Source organism: Heptranchias perlo, chromosome 36, assembly GCF_035084215.1.
Source record: "Heptranchias perlo isolate sHepPer1 chromosome 36, sHepPer1.hap1, whole genome shotgun sequence".
Lineage (NCBI taxonomy): Eukaryota > Metazoa > Chordata > Chondrichthyes > Hexanchiformes > Hexanchidae > Heptranchias > Heptranchias perlo.
In genome coordinates, this window is record NC_090360.1 from 11,747,927 (window position 1) to 11,765,525 (window position 17,599).

General features: G+C 38.7%; 1 protein-coding gene across 2 annotated transcripts in view; it reads right to left on the bottom strand.

The window, feature by feature from the left end:
- lrmda (leucine rich melanocyte differentiation associated) overlaps positions 1 to 17,599 on the bottom strand; it is a 660,838-nt gene that overhangs the window by 222,829 nt on the left and 420,410 nt on the right. For both annotated transcript variants that reach the window (XM_067972552.1, XM_067972551.1), the window contains exons 3-4: positions 6,798 to 6,929; positions 5,506 to 5,640 (exon numbers count right to left, since the gene is read on the bottom strand). In XM_067972552.1, the coding sequence (XP_067828653.1) occupies positions 5,506 to 5,640; positions 6,798 to 6,929 (267 nt within the window). The remainder of the gene's footprint in view (positions 1 to 5,505; positions 5,641 to 6,797; positions 6,930 to 17,599) is intronic.

A 17,599-nucleotide genomic window follows, 5' to 3' on the forward strand; every position in this document is an offset into this window, starting at 1 on the left:
CAACCACAAACATCTTCCTTTGCATCAGCCATTGGAGGGTTTTACCTCTGACCCCCATTGATGCAGTTTTGCAACAGCTCCTTTGTGCCCAACTCGGTTGAATACTGTCTTGATGTTGAGGGCAGCTGCTCCTCACTCTCGTCTGACATTCAGCTTTTGTGTCGACGGATAGATAAAGGCTGTGTTAAGGCCTGGAGCTTAGTAATGCTGGCGGAACCCAAATTGAGCACTGGTGAGCAAGTTATTGGTCAATAGAAGTTGTTTGATGGGTGCTATTGATGACTTTTTCCATGATTGGGAGTAGGCTGACAGGGTGGTAATTGGCCTGGTTAGATTTATCCTGTGTTTTGTGAATAGGACATTTCTAGACAATCGATCACATTGTCGGGTAGATACCAGTGTCATAGCTGCATTGAAATTGTTTGAATAGGGGAGCAACTAGCTCTGGTGCATGTATTCAACACTACAGATGGGATTTGTCCAGGCCCACAACCTTTCCTGTGTCCATTGCATTCAGCTACTTCTTAATGTGGAGTGAACCAAACTAGCTGGTCACTGGTATATATGACGGTGCGGGCCTCGGGGGTAGGCCAGATTGGAGCATCCGCATGGCACTTCTGACTTAAGACACTTACAAATACTTTAGCCTGGTCTCTTGTACGCACATGCTGTGTTTCATCATGGTTGAGGAGTGGGGGCGGTGGGTGGTGGGTAATCGTCTTTTCCTTGTTAGTTGCCTGGTTGTTTATCACCATTCTCGACTGGATGTGGTAGGGCTAAAGAGCTTTGCTCTGATCGACAAATTGTGGGACTACTTGGCTCTGGCTGTAGCCTGGTGTTTTTGGTGTTTAGCATGCATGTAGCCCTGTGCAGTAGCTTCACTCAGTTGATACCTCATTCAAAGGTATTTCTGGTGCTGTTCCTAGCACACCATTATAGTCCAATTGAAACTAGGATTGGTCTCCTGGCTTAATTGTGACCAACAAGTGAAGGATGTGCCAGGCTATGAGATCACAGATTGTGGTGATCTATAATTCTGCCTCTGATGACATACACCACCTCATGGATGCCCAGTTTTGGGCTGTTGAATCTGTCTTTCGTCTGTCTCGGTGCTAGTGCCACACTACATGATGGAATATGTCCTCAAAGTGGAGATTAGACCTTATCTTCACAAGGACTGTGCGATTGTTACTCATACTAATACTACTGTGGACAGACATGTCTGAGACAGGCAGAATGATGAGGATGAAGTCAAGTAAATTCTCTCACTACCTGATGCAGCTATGCCTTTCTGTATTTGGCCAGCTCAGTCAATGGTGGTACCACCCAGCCATTTAGTGGTAAACATTACACTCCTCCACTCAGTACATTCTATGCCCTTGCTTCCCTCAGAGCTTCCTCCAAGCGATGGAGGAAGTACTGAATCGTCAGTTGAGAGGAGGTGGTAAGTGGTGATCAATAGGAAGCCATGACAGCTCACATGATCCACAGTCAATGTTGAGGACTCCCACAGTCATTTTTCACCCGACTGTATACCAATATGCCCCCACCTCTGGTGGATCTATCCTGCTTGTAGGACAGGACATACCCAGAGATGTTGTCTGTGGCTTTAGAATGCAAAAATGGAAACTATTCCAGGGGGAATGGTTGGGATAAGAGATTAAGAAATGGTGAATGACTTGGTAGAGATGAAGGCATTAAAGGTGCAAGTGAGGGAACTGTTGAACAGGTCAATGATGGATGAACGGCTTGAGCACGGGAGCATCTGGAATTTGAGAGTGAGGGAAATGGGAAGGATAATTTTTCCAGAGAAGGAGAGTGTGGCCAGTCTGTTTGGAGGTGGGGAGGAAGATGTGGATGGCTAGAGAAATGAAGAATTAGTCAGAGATAGCCACATCAATGGTCAAGATCTTGAAGGTGGCAAGATCAAGGGAGTAGCTATGGGTGTGAGTAATAGCATGATATTGAGTGAGGACAGGAAGGAAGAGAAGAGGGGAGAGGGCCAAGGGGAATTTAGGTTGACGTTAAAATCACTAAGGTTGACGAATTGCTCAGTACAGAGAAGGGAGGAGATATCCACGATGAAATCACCATGGACATCACGTCACCACAATTTCTTGCAAGGAATAGCCAGAGAAAAAAGTTACTTAAGGTTATGATTAGCATCCCACAATAAGTCTGGATGTTCCTCTTTCATTACCTTTCCCATCTGCCCAGTTGTCCAAGTATCGAAGTTTTCCTTTAAATGTTTAGTTCTAAAGCCCATGATTTGAGCCACAGTGTTGTTACAATTGGCTTCAAACTTAATGGTGTACACCCCATCCACCACCCTAAACATTCACTCCCTTCACCACCGGTGCACTGTGGCTGCAGTGTGTACTATCCACAGGATGCATTGCAGCAACTCGCCAAGGCTTCTTCGACAGCACCTCCCAAACCCGCGACCTCTACCATCTAGAAGGACAAGAGCAGCAGGCCCATGGGAACAACACCACCTGCACGTTCCCCTCCAAGTCACACACCATCCCAACTTGGAAATATATCGCCGTTCCTTCATCGTCGCTGGGTCAAAATCCTGGAACTCCCTTCCTAACAGCACCGTGGGAGAACCTTCACCACACGGACTGCAGCGGTTCAAGAAGGCAGCTCACCACCACCTTCTCAACTAGGGATGGGCTATAAATGCCGGCCTCGCCAGCAACGCCCACATCCCATGAACGAATAAAAAAAAAACAACCTTTTTTGGGCTAAAAAATTAACAGCAAATGTATTAAGATGGAAACCGTTGGTCAACTAAGAATCATTTACAAATGCCTCAAGCTTTATACAGTTAAAAGATATAATTCTCTTTGGAGGTTTATGGCTTTCACCTGTAGTGTGTTGCAGCATAATTCCAGGTTTTATGCAACCCATACATTGTACAGTTTAATCCTATTAATTGGGCCCCCCTGATGTATCAGATCATTCCTCATCAAACAAAATCCATCAGTACTGACTTGTGCATATTGGGAATCAATTAGAGCCAACAAAAATGTTCCCATTAACTGGTATCAAGTGGGCTCATACATTGGGCCTCATTCTGGTGCTGCAGAATAGAGTCTGTGTTCAGTTACATCACTTATATGTAACTGATCTTGTGCTTTTCAGATTGTTTCCATGACTCAGCAGCGGCTGTAAATATGGTAGAAAATTATTCACCAATAAGAAAACTTTTTTCCTCTTACTAAATAGTTGAGAAAATCATTTACAAAATGTTATGATAGTACTGATGAGAAGCAACAGTATTAAAGGAGTGCTGCCATCTGGAACATCTGGCTTGCGGGCCAGAAAATCTTGCCAACACAGCATCAGCAGGCTATTTACCATGATCAAAAAAACTAGTATTTTTATCACTTTATCCTTTTCAGGTGCTGGTTTTAAGTTCTTGTGAACCTGGACCCCCAAAAATCCATCTACTCTTCCACATCACCCAGATTTCCACCAGTCAAATATGATTAGTGCTTTTTTTTAAAACCAAAATGTACCACCTCACATTTACTGATACTGATTTCCATCTGCCATTTTTTTGCCCATTTCACCATCTTATCAATATCTCCTTGCAGTTTCCTTTGGTTGTCAGAATTACTTATATACGTCCTGTTTTAGTATTGTCTGCATATTTAGACACCACTCCCTCTAGCCTCATATACAAATCATAGACGCACACAATGAACAGAAGGGATCTCAGAACAGAATTCTATGGGACACAGTTACCCACTTTCAAGCATTCTGAGAAATTGTCCTCAACTCCTATTCTCTGTTTCCTCCCTTCTTGTCAGTTTTTAAATCTAATTTGCTACTCTCCTCTTAATTCCATACCCCTTTATCTTTTCCAATTCTCTCCTGCATGGTACCTTGTCAAGGCCCTCTGACGGTCCATGTCCACCACATCCAATTCATTTCCCCCATCCACCTTATCTGTCAACTCTTCAAAGAATATCAGAATAAGTAATCCAGCTTCATGCTTGCCAGAGCCAAGGCCACAAATTTGATCATGTTTGCTGAATCCTATTTCCCCCTCTCTTTTTTTAAAATAATTTTTTATTCCCTTCTCAGTAATTTTCACTCCTCCTCTCCTTGCTGTTTTTTTCCCCCAAGGGTGCAAGGCATCCTTCAGGGCGTAAGGGACCATTCCTCATGTGTGAGCCAAGACATTATCAGCAGGCTATTTAACTGCGGGCGGCATCACAGCTGTGTCCATCAGTGGATCTCACCTGGCAACCGCTCCAGCGGGGGTTGGCACAAGTCTCAAATGGTGATCAAAATTAGGAATCCTGGCCGACTTCCCTCTCCATGACAACAGGAATGCTGCGACCAATTATATATTCTACCACTGCCACAGTCAAAATCAGCAAAATCAGCAGAGATTCAAACATACTGGGCTTCTAGGTCCATATAGCTCAGTTACATACAACTTTAACTAGCTGAGATTTTTCGGGGAGTTCATTTTTGTTGATCGAGAAGATCCAAGCCTCCTAGTGCAGGGCACTATTCAGATAAAATGTATGCTTAAAAAAATTCTGGCAGGATACTTTAAAGGAGCTTAATCATATTGAGGACAAAAGGGCATGATCTTGGTTGGGGGGTGGGGGGAGAGCAGAGATTGGGCTGATATATTTTGGCGATTTGATAATGAGTCTGTACAAAATAAAACTGAACATTTAACATGGGCAAGAAAATAGATACAATATCAACAAAAAATGTAAAGTTACTTTAGGGTGGGCAGGTTTCCCCAGCTTTTGCAAGTTTTGCAGATCCTGTCTATGCAGGACAAAATCATAGCACAGGAACAAAATTTAAATCTAAGCTGAAGTATTTTATTACATTGAGGCAAACCTTCATATATGCTGCCATTTGTGATGTCAATGTAGTTTATGGCTGGTGCAAAATGCAAACAATATCTGCACAGAAAGGGCCTGTAGTATTGTTTTGATTAAATAGCCTAATGCCATGACCTCTACATGTCAGTACTTTCAACCTAAGATTTAAGTTTTAGAACTAAAAGTTTTCCTTTTGTACATTGTGTTGTTAAAACACATGCAAAAACCATACTATAATCTTGGCAAAAAGTTTGCACCAAATTTCTTCATTTTTTTTCAAGCAAGAACACAGTATAAAGTTTATTATTAACAGTAATATTTTAGATGTGCTTCTTCTGATCTATGTTGTGTGACATGCCATAAATATTATATCACATACTGTAAAGGTTGGCAGTTGTATATGCCTTTTTGACAGCATTAAATGAACCATGTATACTTGCCACTGAATAGCTTCCTTAAGTTACTCCTATTGTTTAAATGATTAATAGCTGGTATATTATGTACAAACGTGGCTGAAAGTTAAGAAACATCAAAACAATAAGGAATAGCATTGATTTTTTATGCATTCTTCTAGCAGATAAATGAAAGATATTTATCTGAAGGTAACTGCATTATATCTCTTAGCAACAAGTACTGTACAACTAACCTGTATCTTTGGTAGTCACTTTCATCGTTGTCCAAACTAACAAGTTCATTGGGACAGGCTTCATTTCCTAGGAGGCTGAGGTACTTAAGCGAAGGCACCACTTCAGCTAAATGATCCAAAAGGCTGTCTAATTCGGTTATGTGTCAAAGATCATGGTTAAGGATTCAATCACATTAATGAAAAAGCATTTATAGGGAAGCAGTCATAGGTAAAAAAAAATCATATACATCAGGAGCTGACAATCAAATTTACTGCAGCACTCAAGACTTGTCAAAGTTATTGTTTAAGGGGCAATTCACAGCTAACGCATGTCAGAATTTTGGCATATATTGAAAGAATGTGCCTCTTTTTAGTTCACTTTCTTTCAAAGGTGGTTCAGTGTGAAACATTTAAAACATTGACAAAATGATGGATGTTGTGTGGCTAAATGGTAAGCAATTGTTGAAACTGAAACTTTTCCAACAAGGAAACAAACAGTTACTTCACACTACATCCATCATGAATACATTCAGCCCATTGTAAAATGAGTCTACAGTGGCAAACAATAACAGCCTTATTTCCCCACAAGAATATAAATGCTGGGCTGATACTTTTGTACAGTCAGAATTATGCCTCCAGTAAATTCTGAGCATCAATGTTCCTGTACTTTCACTGACTCTGCAGGGCTCTGTTAATTTAAAAGACTGCTTTTCTGTGGGGGTATTTTAAGGGTCGTACAAAACTCAAAAGGTAAAGAAAGTTTATTGCAGTACCTTATTGGAGAAGGATCCCTGAAAAATGTGGGTGAAATCAGGTCAATTTGAAAGTGTTGTGGTGAATATTTCCTAAAATAACTTCAGCTTTCTCAGTTCCTTCTTCCTTTTGGAATTGTTCAATGGACGTTTCATACATGTACTTTAAGTGACTAGTGCAATATAGTATTTATCGCAATTTAATTAAAATATGTACTGTAACAAACACCATTTATATACAACAGTGCCAATTGCTTGCCCTTTTTCCCGTTTAGTGTTTTCATGGGCCTGATTTTATCTCATTCAATAATTATTCCAGCAGAGGGCCCTCTTCCATCCAAGACAAACTCTTTCCTGCGTTCCTTTAAAAAAGGAGCTTTTTTCCATTAATGCTTACAAAACGATTCCAAACTGTGATGATTTGGATTTGTGAATTAATATGCTACTCATTAATTTCTGGTAAACCCCTCAATGAAGAGAAGACAATTTACGCATGAACAAAATTTCAAGTAATTTCCTCTAAATTAGATGCTACATAATTTACAACGTCATTGTGCAGAGGATATTTGGTTCTTGTTGATTGTCAGGGTATGAAGGTATGGTAACCTAGGCAACTGTAGGTCATTTCTGAGAAGATTGTTGTCCAGGATTAGCTCTTCCAAGCAGATGAATGCTTCCAGTCCTTCCAATGACCTGCAACAATAAGGGAACAGGAAAAATGATATGCTACTAAATCAGGAAGGCCATTATCCACGGAAATAAATATTTCAACCTTCCCTTTCACGAGCTGGAAAGTTTTGGTTTTGGCCTGACAAGCAAGTGAATGACAAGAATTAGTGGCAGAGAGAGCACTGGCACAGACTCACATTTTTCACACTCTGGCAGGATGAAGGATGGGGGTCACTTAGTGAGTAGCCAGGATCTAAAACAAAAGGCTTCAGATATGGGGCCTACAGGATGAATTTGTCAATGTCTTGTGCCTTGAGGCACCCAGCCTTCCCTGACCCAAACCTTCATTCCCAAGATAAATAATTCTGTCACAGTTCACCTTCATTCCCTGGACACAAATTTAAGTTGTCATCCATCATTCAGTCCAAATATCATATTCTTGTGCAGCTAATGAATCTAGTTTTGCTATCACTCTCAAATGTGACCACTGTGCAATCTGGAGAGATGAAGAAATAAAATTAAGGTGATATTTATTATATGGGGCTTCTGTTTCCAATGACGAGTACAAGAGACCTCCCCTTCACCTTTCTGCACCTGGAAAGCCTGTTAGGAGACTAATAGGTTTGCAGGAACAAATAGCCCGTGCTCTGGTATATTTAAACATAAGACTAATGCTATGTAAATAGAAAATTCTTATCACGAGAATCAGCAAATGGATTGGAACTGGCAAACAGAAAAAAGCACACATCTAAATGCTTCAGGGGACGCATAAAACAAAATGACAGAGCATGAAGTGGGACAAAGGCCCTGGAACACTAGAGGGAGTTGCCTATTGAAACAGCCAGGCTCACTACTAAAGCCTGGTTTAGTATCAGAAGCAGGCAGAGAAAATTCTGTACAAATCCCCTTACACCTGTCTGATTTTGATAATTTTGCCATGTAATGTTATTAGCTGCTCAGTTAAAAGGAGCTGCATTACACAAGGGCTTGCTTATTAATTGTTGTTTTCATGTCATCAGCACAGTGTGCACTTTGTGATTTAATCAGCTAAATTCACAACTGTAAGCCAAGGGAGGGGGTGGGGGCGAGAATGGTGGGTGTTGACAGTCTCCTACAGAAATCTGTCTTTTATTTAAATGTCTGCTGTTCCTTTCTTTCTTGATGTTTTTACACTTTCCCACCACATACTTGAAACAAATGAATAGTAATGACTGGTAGTTGTTTTTGCAGAGTTTTGTTGGAAAGCTGATGAGCGGTGTTACGATGCCTACTGTGTCTGCCTATTCACACAGCTCTAATGACCTGAAAGCTGCCCATTATCTCACCCACAGGTACCATCTCCTTTACCTCACTGCAGGGCTCACACCATTTTCCCAGAGGAACCCTAGCACAGCCGAGAGATTTACATCGCAATTTCCAAAGTCACATCAAGATGACAAAACATCAAAATGCATTTCATTCTGCCGGATTCAAATGGAAAGAACTTTAAGTTTCCACTGTAATTAACCCTATCCTCGTTAAGATAATTATGATCAAGCTCCCTGTCATACCTAATATCCCAGAATCATTGCCTATGGCTCACACTTCACCCTCATTATCTTACAAAAATGTTGCACACAACAGGCAGTGGCAACTGGCCCCCCTGCTGAGCGCTGAGGAGACTTTCTTTTGAAGGGAGGGGGCGATGTGTTATAAGGATAGGCCTACAACACCAGTGTGAAAAGGCAATGTTTAGATTCAAACAAAGCAGCACAGACTGGGGAGTGACAGGCAAATTGACATGCTGTTCAGAGGGCAAATGATAAATGTTTGATGAATTGGCAAATGCTGAAGGAGTGATGGGCTTCATATGTGCATAATGGACTAGCTGCCTTTCAGTTCTGATTGCCTGCCAAGATAAGAGACCATAATGAATGGGCGAACAGAGCCCTGCCATAAAAAGTAGGATTCAACTGGTTTTAATAAACTTAATAAAAGTGCAGAAGCAAGAGACGGCAGTTGAAATGAGATGTGAGAAAAGAGTAAGATTAGATCTACTTTAAAATCTTGACGGCAAAGTTGCAGGAGGAGAAGGAAGTGGGAATAAAAACAAAGTTCTGTCACAGGGGCTGTGAGACAGAGTGCCTCCGGTGCACTGGGTGAATTATAGACTGCCTCTCAAGATTCACAGCTCTTCGTGGTAGGAGGTTAATATTCTCACATGTCATTAGGTCTGCTGGCTCCACTGATGGCTCATTGAATCAGGCAGCAAATTATTTCCTCATGCTGGAAAGGACACCACACTTCAAAGGGAAGGAGCCAGGGTCAGACTGGCTCTGCAGTTTGATTAATGACTCAGGATCAGCAGAGGTTGCCTGTAGGTATGAATGTGACTGAGGCTTTTGACAACACTGACTTTAGAGCATGGTTTGACCCAGGCCCTTACTAACTTTGGTTCTAACATTGCTTTTGACTGACCTGATGGGGACTGTCAGTTAAGTTTATGACCTTTTACGCCATGTTACCAAAGATGGGAGTCGTTGTCTGCACAGCTTGATATCTATTTTTTCGAAAGCGTAATTCTCTACTGAACAAGCCTTTGTTGTAGTGACTCAGAATATCCTGATTACTAATATATTCCATTTCATGAATTATTTGTTTTTTTACATTCTATGGGGCTTGTTCCCCTGGATGTAGTAAAGCAACTACAGGTAGTTTGTTTGAATATAGAAGTAATACACTGAATTATCACTAAGCAACTGTCACTTCTATTCCTTCTGATCAATTGTATTTGATGGATGCCAATGGCCTCTATTAAACCACTCCCTACATCAGACCACATCAAAGCACTTTAACTACCTCACCCTCCACCCCCCACAGATAAGCACTTTAAACCAACAAAGTGAAATTTCAGAAGTTATACTTGAAAGTACAAAACAAAGGCTAAATTACCTTTCATATCACTACCTGCAATTTCAGTCTTTCACCCTAGGCAAGAAACAATCTCAATATTTGAACATGAAGTTGAAATAAAAATGGCTGATTATTTAATCGTGACTAGGCCTAGGGCTTCAACAGTAAAGAAGGGATTAAAGTCCCTACCACCTGTGTTGTCATTCTCATGGGCCCCATTACCACCACCTTATTCATTTTTTTAACCAACAGATTAAAATGCAAGTGCCACAATCTTTGATCTTTCATTCAGCGACGTAAATCCTTTGAAGCCTCCAACATTTTCTGCTGTGGTAATTAGTACTCATTAAAAGGTTTCCAGCAGCCTGTGCAGTATTTTTCCCAAAGAAATTGCTTTTACAAGTGCCTTCTATATTTGAAATGTACGCATCACTCACTTTCTTCTTTAGCTAATTCATGGAGATCAAGTAGATTAGTGACTCCATTATTTCAAAGACAAGGGAAAACAACAGGTTTTTATAATCTATCTGACCTGAGGATGGTACAGAGTCCTGATCAGGATTTAGATACATCATTACACCCATCTGTATGAACAGGCCTTTCATTTAGACATTTAAAGAATTTGAAATAAATTTCCGTAGACCTCATAATTTTTTTCTGAAACTATATTGCCATTTTGAAAAATACATTTAAAATTGGTTGCGTATTTTAAATTATTCAGTTGACGTCTCACTCATGAGTATTCCAGTACTAGTGTAAACAATAAATTCTTTCACATTTAACAAGTGTTCTATGAGGTACTGTATAAATAATAAGTGTATGAAGGTTGTTATTTATTGTCATTTATTGCATTACTTTCCTTTTATTTCCTGAAGACTATCAGGCAATGATTGGACATGTAAGTCTCGTGACATCATGGAATTTATGAAAATGGTAAATCAAATGTAGCATAAACAACAGTTGCAACAAACCCCAATTGTGTATTTAAAATGGCAAATATCAATAGAACATTTTACAAAAATGATTCTTTTTGCTTTAATAGCAAAACAAAAACAGTTTTGTGAAATTCTACATAATCAGCACAAACTAATCTGATAGAATTACTTCATAATTTCTAATATGACAAAATAAAAGTCGCAGTATGCAGCTTTATTTATAGCGGTCAGTATGTATTTTAAAATATTTGGCACAATGGGTTAAAGACTAGAATGAAAGCAATTTTTCTACATTATAATTAAACATATATAAAATTGTGAAGCTGTGATGTATGTTGCAAGTTTCATACTATTTTGAAATTAACCATCTACATTCTGGGTTGTACATGACAGTAACATTCAATTTTCAAATTCCAAACTAAGTTCAAATCAGGCTAGATATATTTCAAATATTTGTCTTCCCCTAAACATAGAAAAATTAGCATTTACAGCTTTTACCTATTTATGGGACTTCCTTGTATCGTTAATACCAGAGCAACATAATTAACATGTAATATCCGAACTTTACAGATATTTCCCCCAAGCAAATAATGAGGTGAAGAAATTAGCCTAAAATATGCTAGTACATTTTTGTCCTTATTAAAAATTTCAGGGCTCCCTGAAGGAGTATATCCACTGAGAATCTGAACGAGACAGATCAGAAAGATCCCATGTTCAATCCCTCGTCTTTGCTGAGTTAACTAATCTCAGTTGACATTAAAGGTACTACAATTAGTCTCAGTGCCCCTAGGTTAGGGAGAGGCAAACCTTTCAGGGCTCCCCTTCCTGATCACCATCCAGTAACCCCTGCTGGGTGTGTACGTCTGCACTTTGGTTAAGGACAAGATTGAACTCAGCTATGTTGCCCCAATGATCAAATAACCTGCTGACACTTACTGTCAAAACTCATACATTGAGTAATCTCCATTTGGGAAGGAGTGGGAGTGGAACCAGCAAGGGAAGGGGAGGGGAGGGAAGAGACAGAACTGAAGAAAATCAGTGAGAAAAGATTTAAAATTAAAAAAGAGGAAGATCAATCCATTTTAAATATAAACAGGGATTTGTTTATTTATGGGAACAAAATCTAGATTTTTCTTCCATTGTGTCAGTGGACTGTGAAAGATGTCTTTCTTTGCCCTCCATGCAACACAGTTTATTCCACAATAGTCAGAACTTAACATTATATTTGGCTATATCAAGAATGCTGTCAGATTGTCACAAAGCAAAAGCTGCAACCTACTGCCACGTCAAAACTTTCAAAGGGGTAGATTTTTCTTAAAATGGTGCTTTCAAAAATAAAGGTGATACTGATACTGCTTGTACTAAAACATTTTGTGGTCTAAATGCATAACTACAGTAAATGATATCTGCAAATGCAATTTCCAAAACAGAAAGGCATTTCAAGTTAGATTGAATTATTTTTGGTAAGGAGTCAAAAAAGGTGCAACTTCTAAACTGTAAATGAGGGTATGTGTTTAGCTTTTCCTTAACAGTTTCCTGGAAATAAATATTTAGTGAGACCTTGAGGGCCTTATATTTTAACAAGATAATTAAAATACTTTTCACGATATGACAGTATTGCTCAAACACAGCCGCTACAACTTCACAAATTAAAACAGTTCACAAAAAAAGATGGATCTCCTTGGTAAGTTGACTAAATTTTGGTTATCAGTAGTTGTAAAGCAAATCTCACAAGACCCAGCAAGTCTAAGCCATCCTTTTAAATTCAAGCAGTCCAAATTGCTGTCAACATCATTAAGTGTTATTCTGCAGTCAATCCATTCAATTAAAACTTTTCTTCATTGTGTAATCATCCAAAACTTTTAAGATTGCCACATCAAAGATCTGCTTTGGAGCCTGTGCTCCCAAATGACTCTCTGATCTTACCTATAAAAAATGACATACTCGTCTATAATTAGTTTTGCTGTTAAATGGGTGTATTGTAGCATTTAACAATGCTCCTGCTTTGTTAACTGTTCTTCCAAATACACATCTAGGTATCAACAGCAAAAACCCTTAATGTCAACACTGGGGATGGAAGGAGTAGGATGTGGGGGTGGGGGGAGGGTGCTGGGGGGAGACAGCAGTGTTAGTGTACAAAAGACAGACTTGTCTTTTGTTTATACAACAGGCCCATCCCAAGGTTACCGTTGTGTTAACTCACTATAAATACTGTTTACCATTGTGCAAGATCCACCAGGCTCAAACAGCAATACTGCATTCCATCCAGGCCTGCACATATTCAAGAACAAAATGAGGCAGGAATTATCAATAACAAACACACAGACAGATGCTCGACACCTGTATTTACTTAAGTAGCACAAAATGTAACCTATTTTGCCAATAGTCTTTTTACATTTTTTTAAAAAGGAAATATGTATGGTCAGAGAGAAAAGAATTACAAACCCAGTCCAATGAAAAAAGCCAAACTTTATACAGGTAACTTAAACAAGTTGCAAATATTTACTGTAATAAGTATATTATTTTTAAAGGTTCATTTTAATTCAGCATCACAAAATTGCCTTCAGATTTTAAAAAGCACAAAAGTTACTTTCGTATTACAGTAAAACAAAAAAGTATACTATGGATTGATGCTTTACTCTGGAACGTTAAGGTTTATCAGGTTAATACTTTCCAAAAATTTACATTAACCTAATTTTCAAACAGTGTCATTTGCAATCATCAGCACTAAAGTGTGTAATGATCCAAAATAGAATGAATTAAGCTTTTAGAATAACTTCAGGAGTCTCAATTTTGGACATGCGGTTTTTTTATGATGTACTATTATTTGTAATTTGAGCTGTGATTTATACCAAGCTTATATTTTAGCATTAAAAAGTGTTTTGGAATATTTTTAACCAATTAACATTGTTATAACATTATTTAAATGGCTTTGCAAATTCATTTCATAGTAAATTAGTTTGGAAATTGCTCTAATTGTTACGCTAGTAGATGTCCTCTACATCTTGTCTGGAAAAGATCTTTTGTCTAGTGCCATTATGTGTCATCTTGGCTGAGATTCCTGCCTACCAGGGACATTTAAACTGTGCAGCAGGAGCCACACTGAGGATTAACCAGAGCTGTTTCTCAGGCTTTAAGAACTACAGTAAATCTTCAAACAATTTATCCAAACAAAACCCAATGTGTGGAAAAAGACACTGGAAACAGATGAATAAGCAACATCAATTACCAGGGTTTGACCTCCGTGCCCCGCACCATGGCACAGATTTCACACCAAATCGGAGCAGATTGAAGTTGACATGCCTATAGTGAAAACACTGGCCCTCACAAGGTTCCACTCTACAATCGCACAGCCAGGGAAGGGGCCTGTGAACAGGCTGGTGAATAAGAAATCACGCATAATGTGCCTGGGTTTATTTTAAAGTGAACAAAATGGCTCAATTTGAGCACTTAGTCTGTAGAAATTGACCAGTCTGAGATACAAGAGGAACATCCATAAGGACAGCAGAAACTGCCTGCAAATAACTGCACTAGAAGTACGTACAATGGCTGCCTTCCAATGAGTTTTACATGTTTTTAACCCCTCCCCCAACATCTCTTGTTTACACCACTTGACATAATATAAAAATAGCAGTGAGGACCCTGTCAACGTTATATATACAGCCCCATTACACATTCTATTAGAGGAATCTTCCTTGCTAGCAGCTTCTGTTTGGATATCCAGACAGTTTATGGTAAATACTGTTATTTGATTGTAAAATAAATCAAACAATGAATTAGATTCTCAAGCTCTCTGGCAAAGTTTTGTTTAAAGTTGTAACTTGCTACCACCAAAGATTTTTTTTGAGGCGAGGAAGGGTGCTAGAGGAAAATCAAAATCAATGCCCACCAAAAGAAAGTGCACGCATCTTTACCAATGTATCCAAAATAATACTCAATGATGTTACTGTTTTTCATGTATTATCCAAGAGATCATGACTCTGGTCTGAGCTAAGGTCAATTTTTGCAGAGTTACTTAAATCATTACATCTCCTATGATATGTTTAATGTCGATGTCCTTTAGCTAATATGATGAGTTGATTTCATAATAGCTATTTTAAATCAGTACTAAACAGCATGGTTCAGCCATAAATATATTACAGATGGAAGGAGCATTTTTTTGGTTCACATTTGTACAATAAAGGACTTTTTGTTGAGTTACTGCTAATAGAAAAAAGTGACAAAAGAAACATTCTCCATTTTTAGATGACTTTTAATGTTAATGCTGGAGGATGCAATACTTCTTGCACCTTTTCTCACCCAGTGCCAGCATCACTCATGGCCAGGTCTTCACAATACACTCACATGCACAGCAGAGAGAATAAAAGGAAAGTCAAGGAATGGACTTCCATTTACATAACTCCTTTCATGACCACAGAATGTCCCAAAGCGCTTTACAGCCAATGAAGTACTTTCTTTGCGAGTGTAGTCACCGTTACAAGGTAGGGAAATGTGGCAGTCAATTTGTGCACAGCAAGGTCCCACAAACAACAATGAGATACATGCCCAGAAAATCTATTTTAGTGATGTTGGTTGAGAGATAAATATTGGAGGGATGAATACTGACACCAGGAGAACTCCCCCTGCTCTTCTTTGAATCTTTTACAACCATCTGAGAGGGTAGACAGGACATCAAGAGTGCACCCAGCTTCAAGTAGTTCTGCATTGTAGGTCTGTGCCCAATGGGTACTGTGTTAGACTTCCTAAACTCAATTCACTTATGACCTTTACAGCCAGCACAGAGTCGACTTTCATCCTAAAAGTTTGAGATGAGTTTAAATTCATGCTTCAAAAATGGAAGGACCAATTGTTAACCCAAACCATAGCAACACAGTGCCTGGAAACATTTTCTCTTCTTTTTTTAAAAAAAACACATTTCTTTCTATTCCCCATCCAATTTTCAGATTTTTTTTTTGCTCTCCCCTCTTTCATGTCCCACTATACCACACAATCATCCACAGGTAAATGGATTGGCTGGCAACTACTCATAGTCCTCTATCAATGCCCAAGGAGAGTCAACTACTCTTTCTCTTAGCATCCACTTTTCAGTTCCCCCAGAAGGCATGATCAAGATAAGAAACTCTTCAGTTACATAATCCTTAATGTACTTTAGCCAGTACTATTAGGTAGGTCTACCTTACATGTAACAATCCAAATTGACTAAGATTTGATCACCATTACTTTTTTCTGTTTACACCTCAGTTTCTTGACCAGCTTCATTAAATGCCTATGTATGGATAAATATGACATTTAATGTGGCAAAAATATAAACAATTGAAGCAGCTTTGCCAAGTGTCATATATTAGGGGTGATAATTATTCATATTGATTTAAAAATTTAACCTGTTTTGATATGTTCACTCTTAAAAAAAAATACATACAGCTTCAAATGTTTAAACAGGTTTTCAGTCTAAGTCACTCTTTCGTATTCCCAAGTTATTCACTAGAAATGAGTATCATCCGGGATTGTGTTTGAGTGTATTGCTACTTCAACAAGGTGAAAATATATTTCATGCTTTAACAGGGACTATGAGAATCGAAAGTCGGTAGTGCAAAGATCACATTTTTAACAGTGGAATTTTTAAATTCCAATTTTCTCAACAATTTGTAAAAACAAATTAAGATTTTAAAAAGTGTTACAATCTGCCATTGTGGAATTCACCTCCCACCTGCACAGTCTGAAGTAATTTTTAAAAAGTTTTTAAGGTAAAAAATGTGGAAGACAAATATGTGCCTGTGCCCAAAGTCAAAAGAGGAGAGGGTAGTAAGAAAAAGCCAAGGTGGCTTTTCAAGGATTACTATCGTGGTGAAAAGGTCTGTTCTATCTGCATATTTTAACTGCCTTGCAGCTGTGAACACAGAGGAAAACTGTTAGAAAATAGTTTGAATGGTAACAACAAAGCGCAGACATCAGAAAAGGACAGAATGTGGCTCTCCTGTGATGCCTTCCATGTTGAATAACCTACTGATAGTTATTGCTTAGACACAAATGTGAAGAATGACTACTTGGACGAGGTACTGGAGAGCTGCCAGGGACTGTGGGGCTGTAGCCGAGCAGGAGCTGTGATGCAGTCAGGAGAGGAAGAGAAAAAAAATTGGCAAAAAAAACCTTTTCCTGTTTCAACAGGAAGAACCAAAAGAGATGTATGCCCTTTTTGCGATATTAATACATCTTGGTTGTATATTTGCCAAATACTTTTTCATCAAGGTCAGAAAAGTTAGAAAGATTTCAAATGTTATTTACATTACTTATAAATTGTTCAGAAAATACACGATAAGATTAACTATGTCAATGAGATATTGGAGCTGTAATAATTGCAGATATAAATACGTGGCTACGTGTATAATTACAGCCTCTCCCACCCGAGGGCACTGTGGCAGTGAGTCCTTGCAGGCCTCACTGAAAATGCATTTAGCTCATTATAAACTTCCAGCAGCAGCAATAACTTTAGTTTTTGTCACAAATGATGAACTACAGTACTATTAATGCAATGAACTATGATTACTGAAAAAAAAATTGAACTCTATGCACCAAGTATAGCTCAGCTCTAAAATATTAGGATCCACTATGTCATTGTACAGGGACTACAAGTATAATGCTGAGCACTCAAAATTATATAATTTATGCTTATTCAAAAATTGCTAGTGATGCTTTTAGTGTCAGCATTACACTTTTGTTACTTCTCATCACAAAAATGCATTAGATGAGATGTATGCTGAAGACATAGCTATTTCTAAAATCCTCATTGCAATCTCAAAGACTTCGCACATTTACCAATTAATTCCAGGACAAATATTAGATATTAATTTATTCCTCTTACCTCCTCAT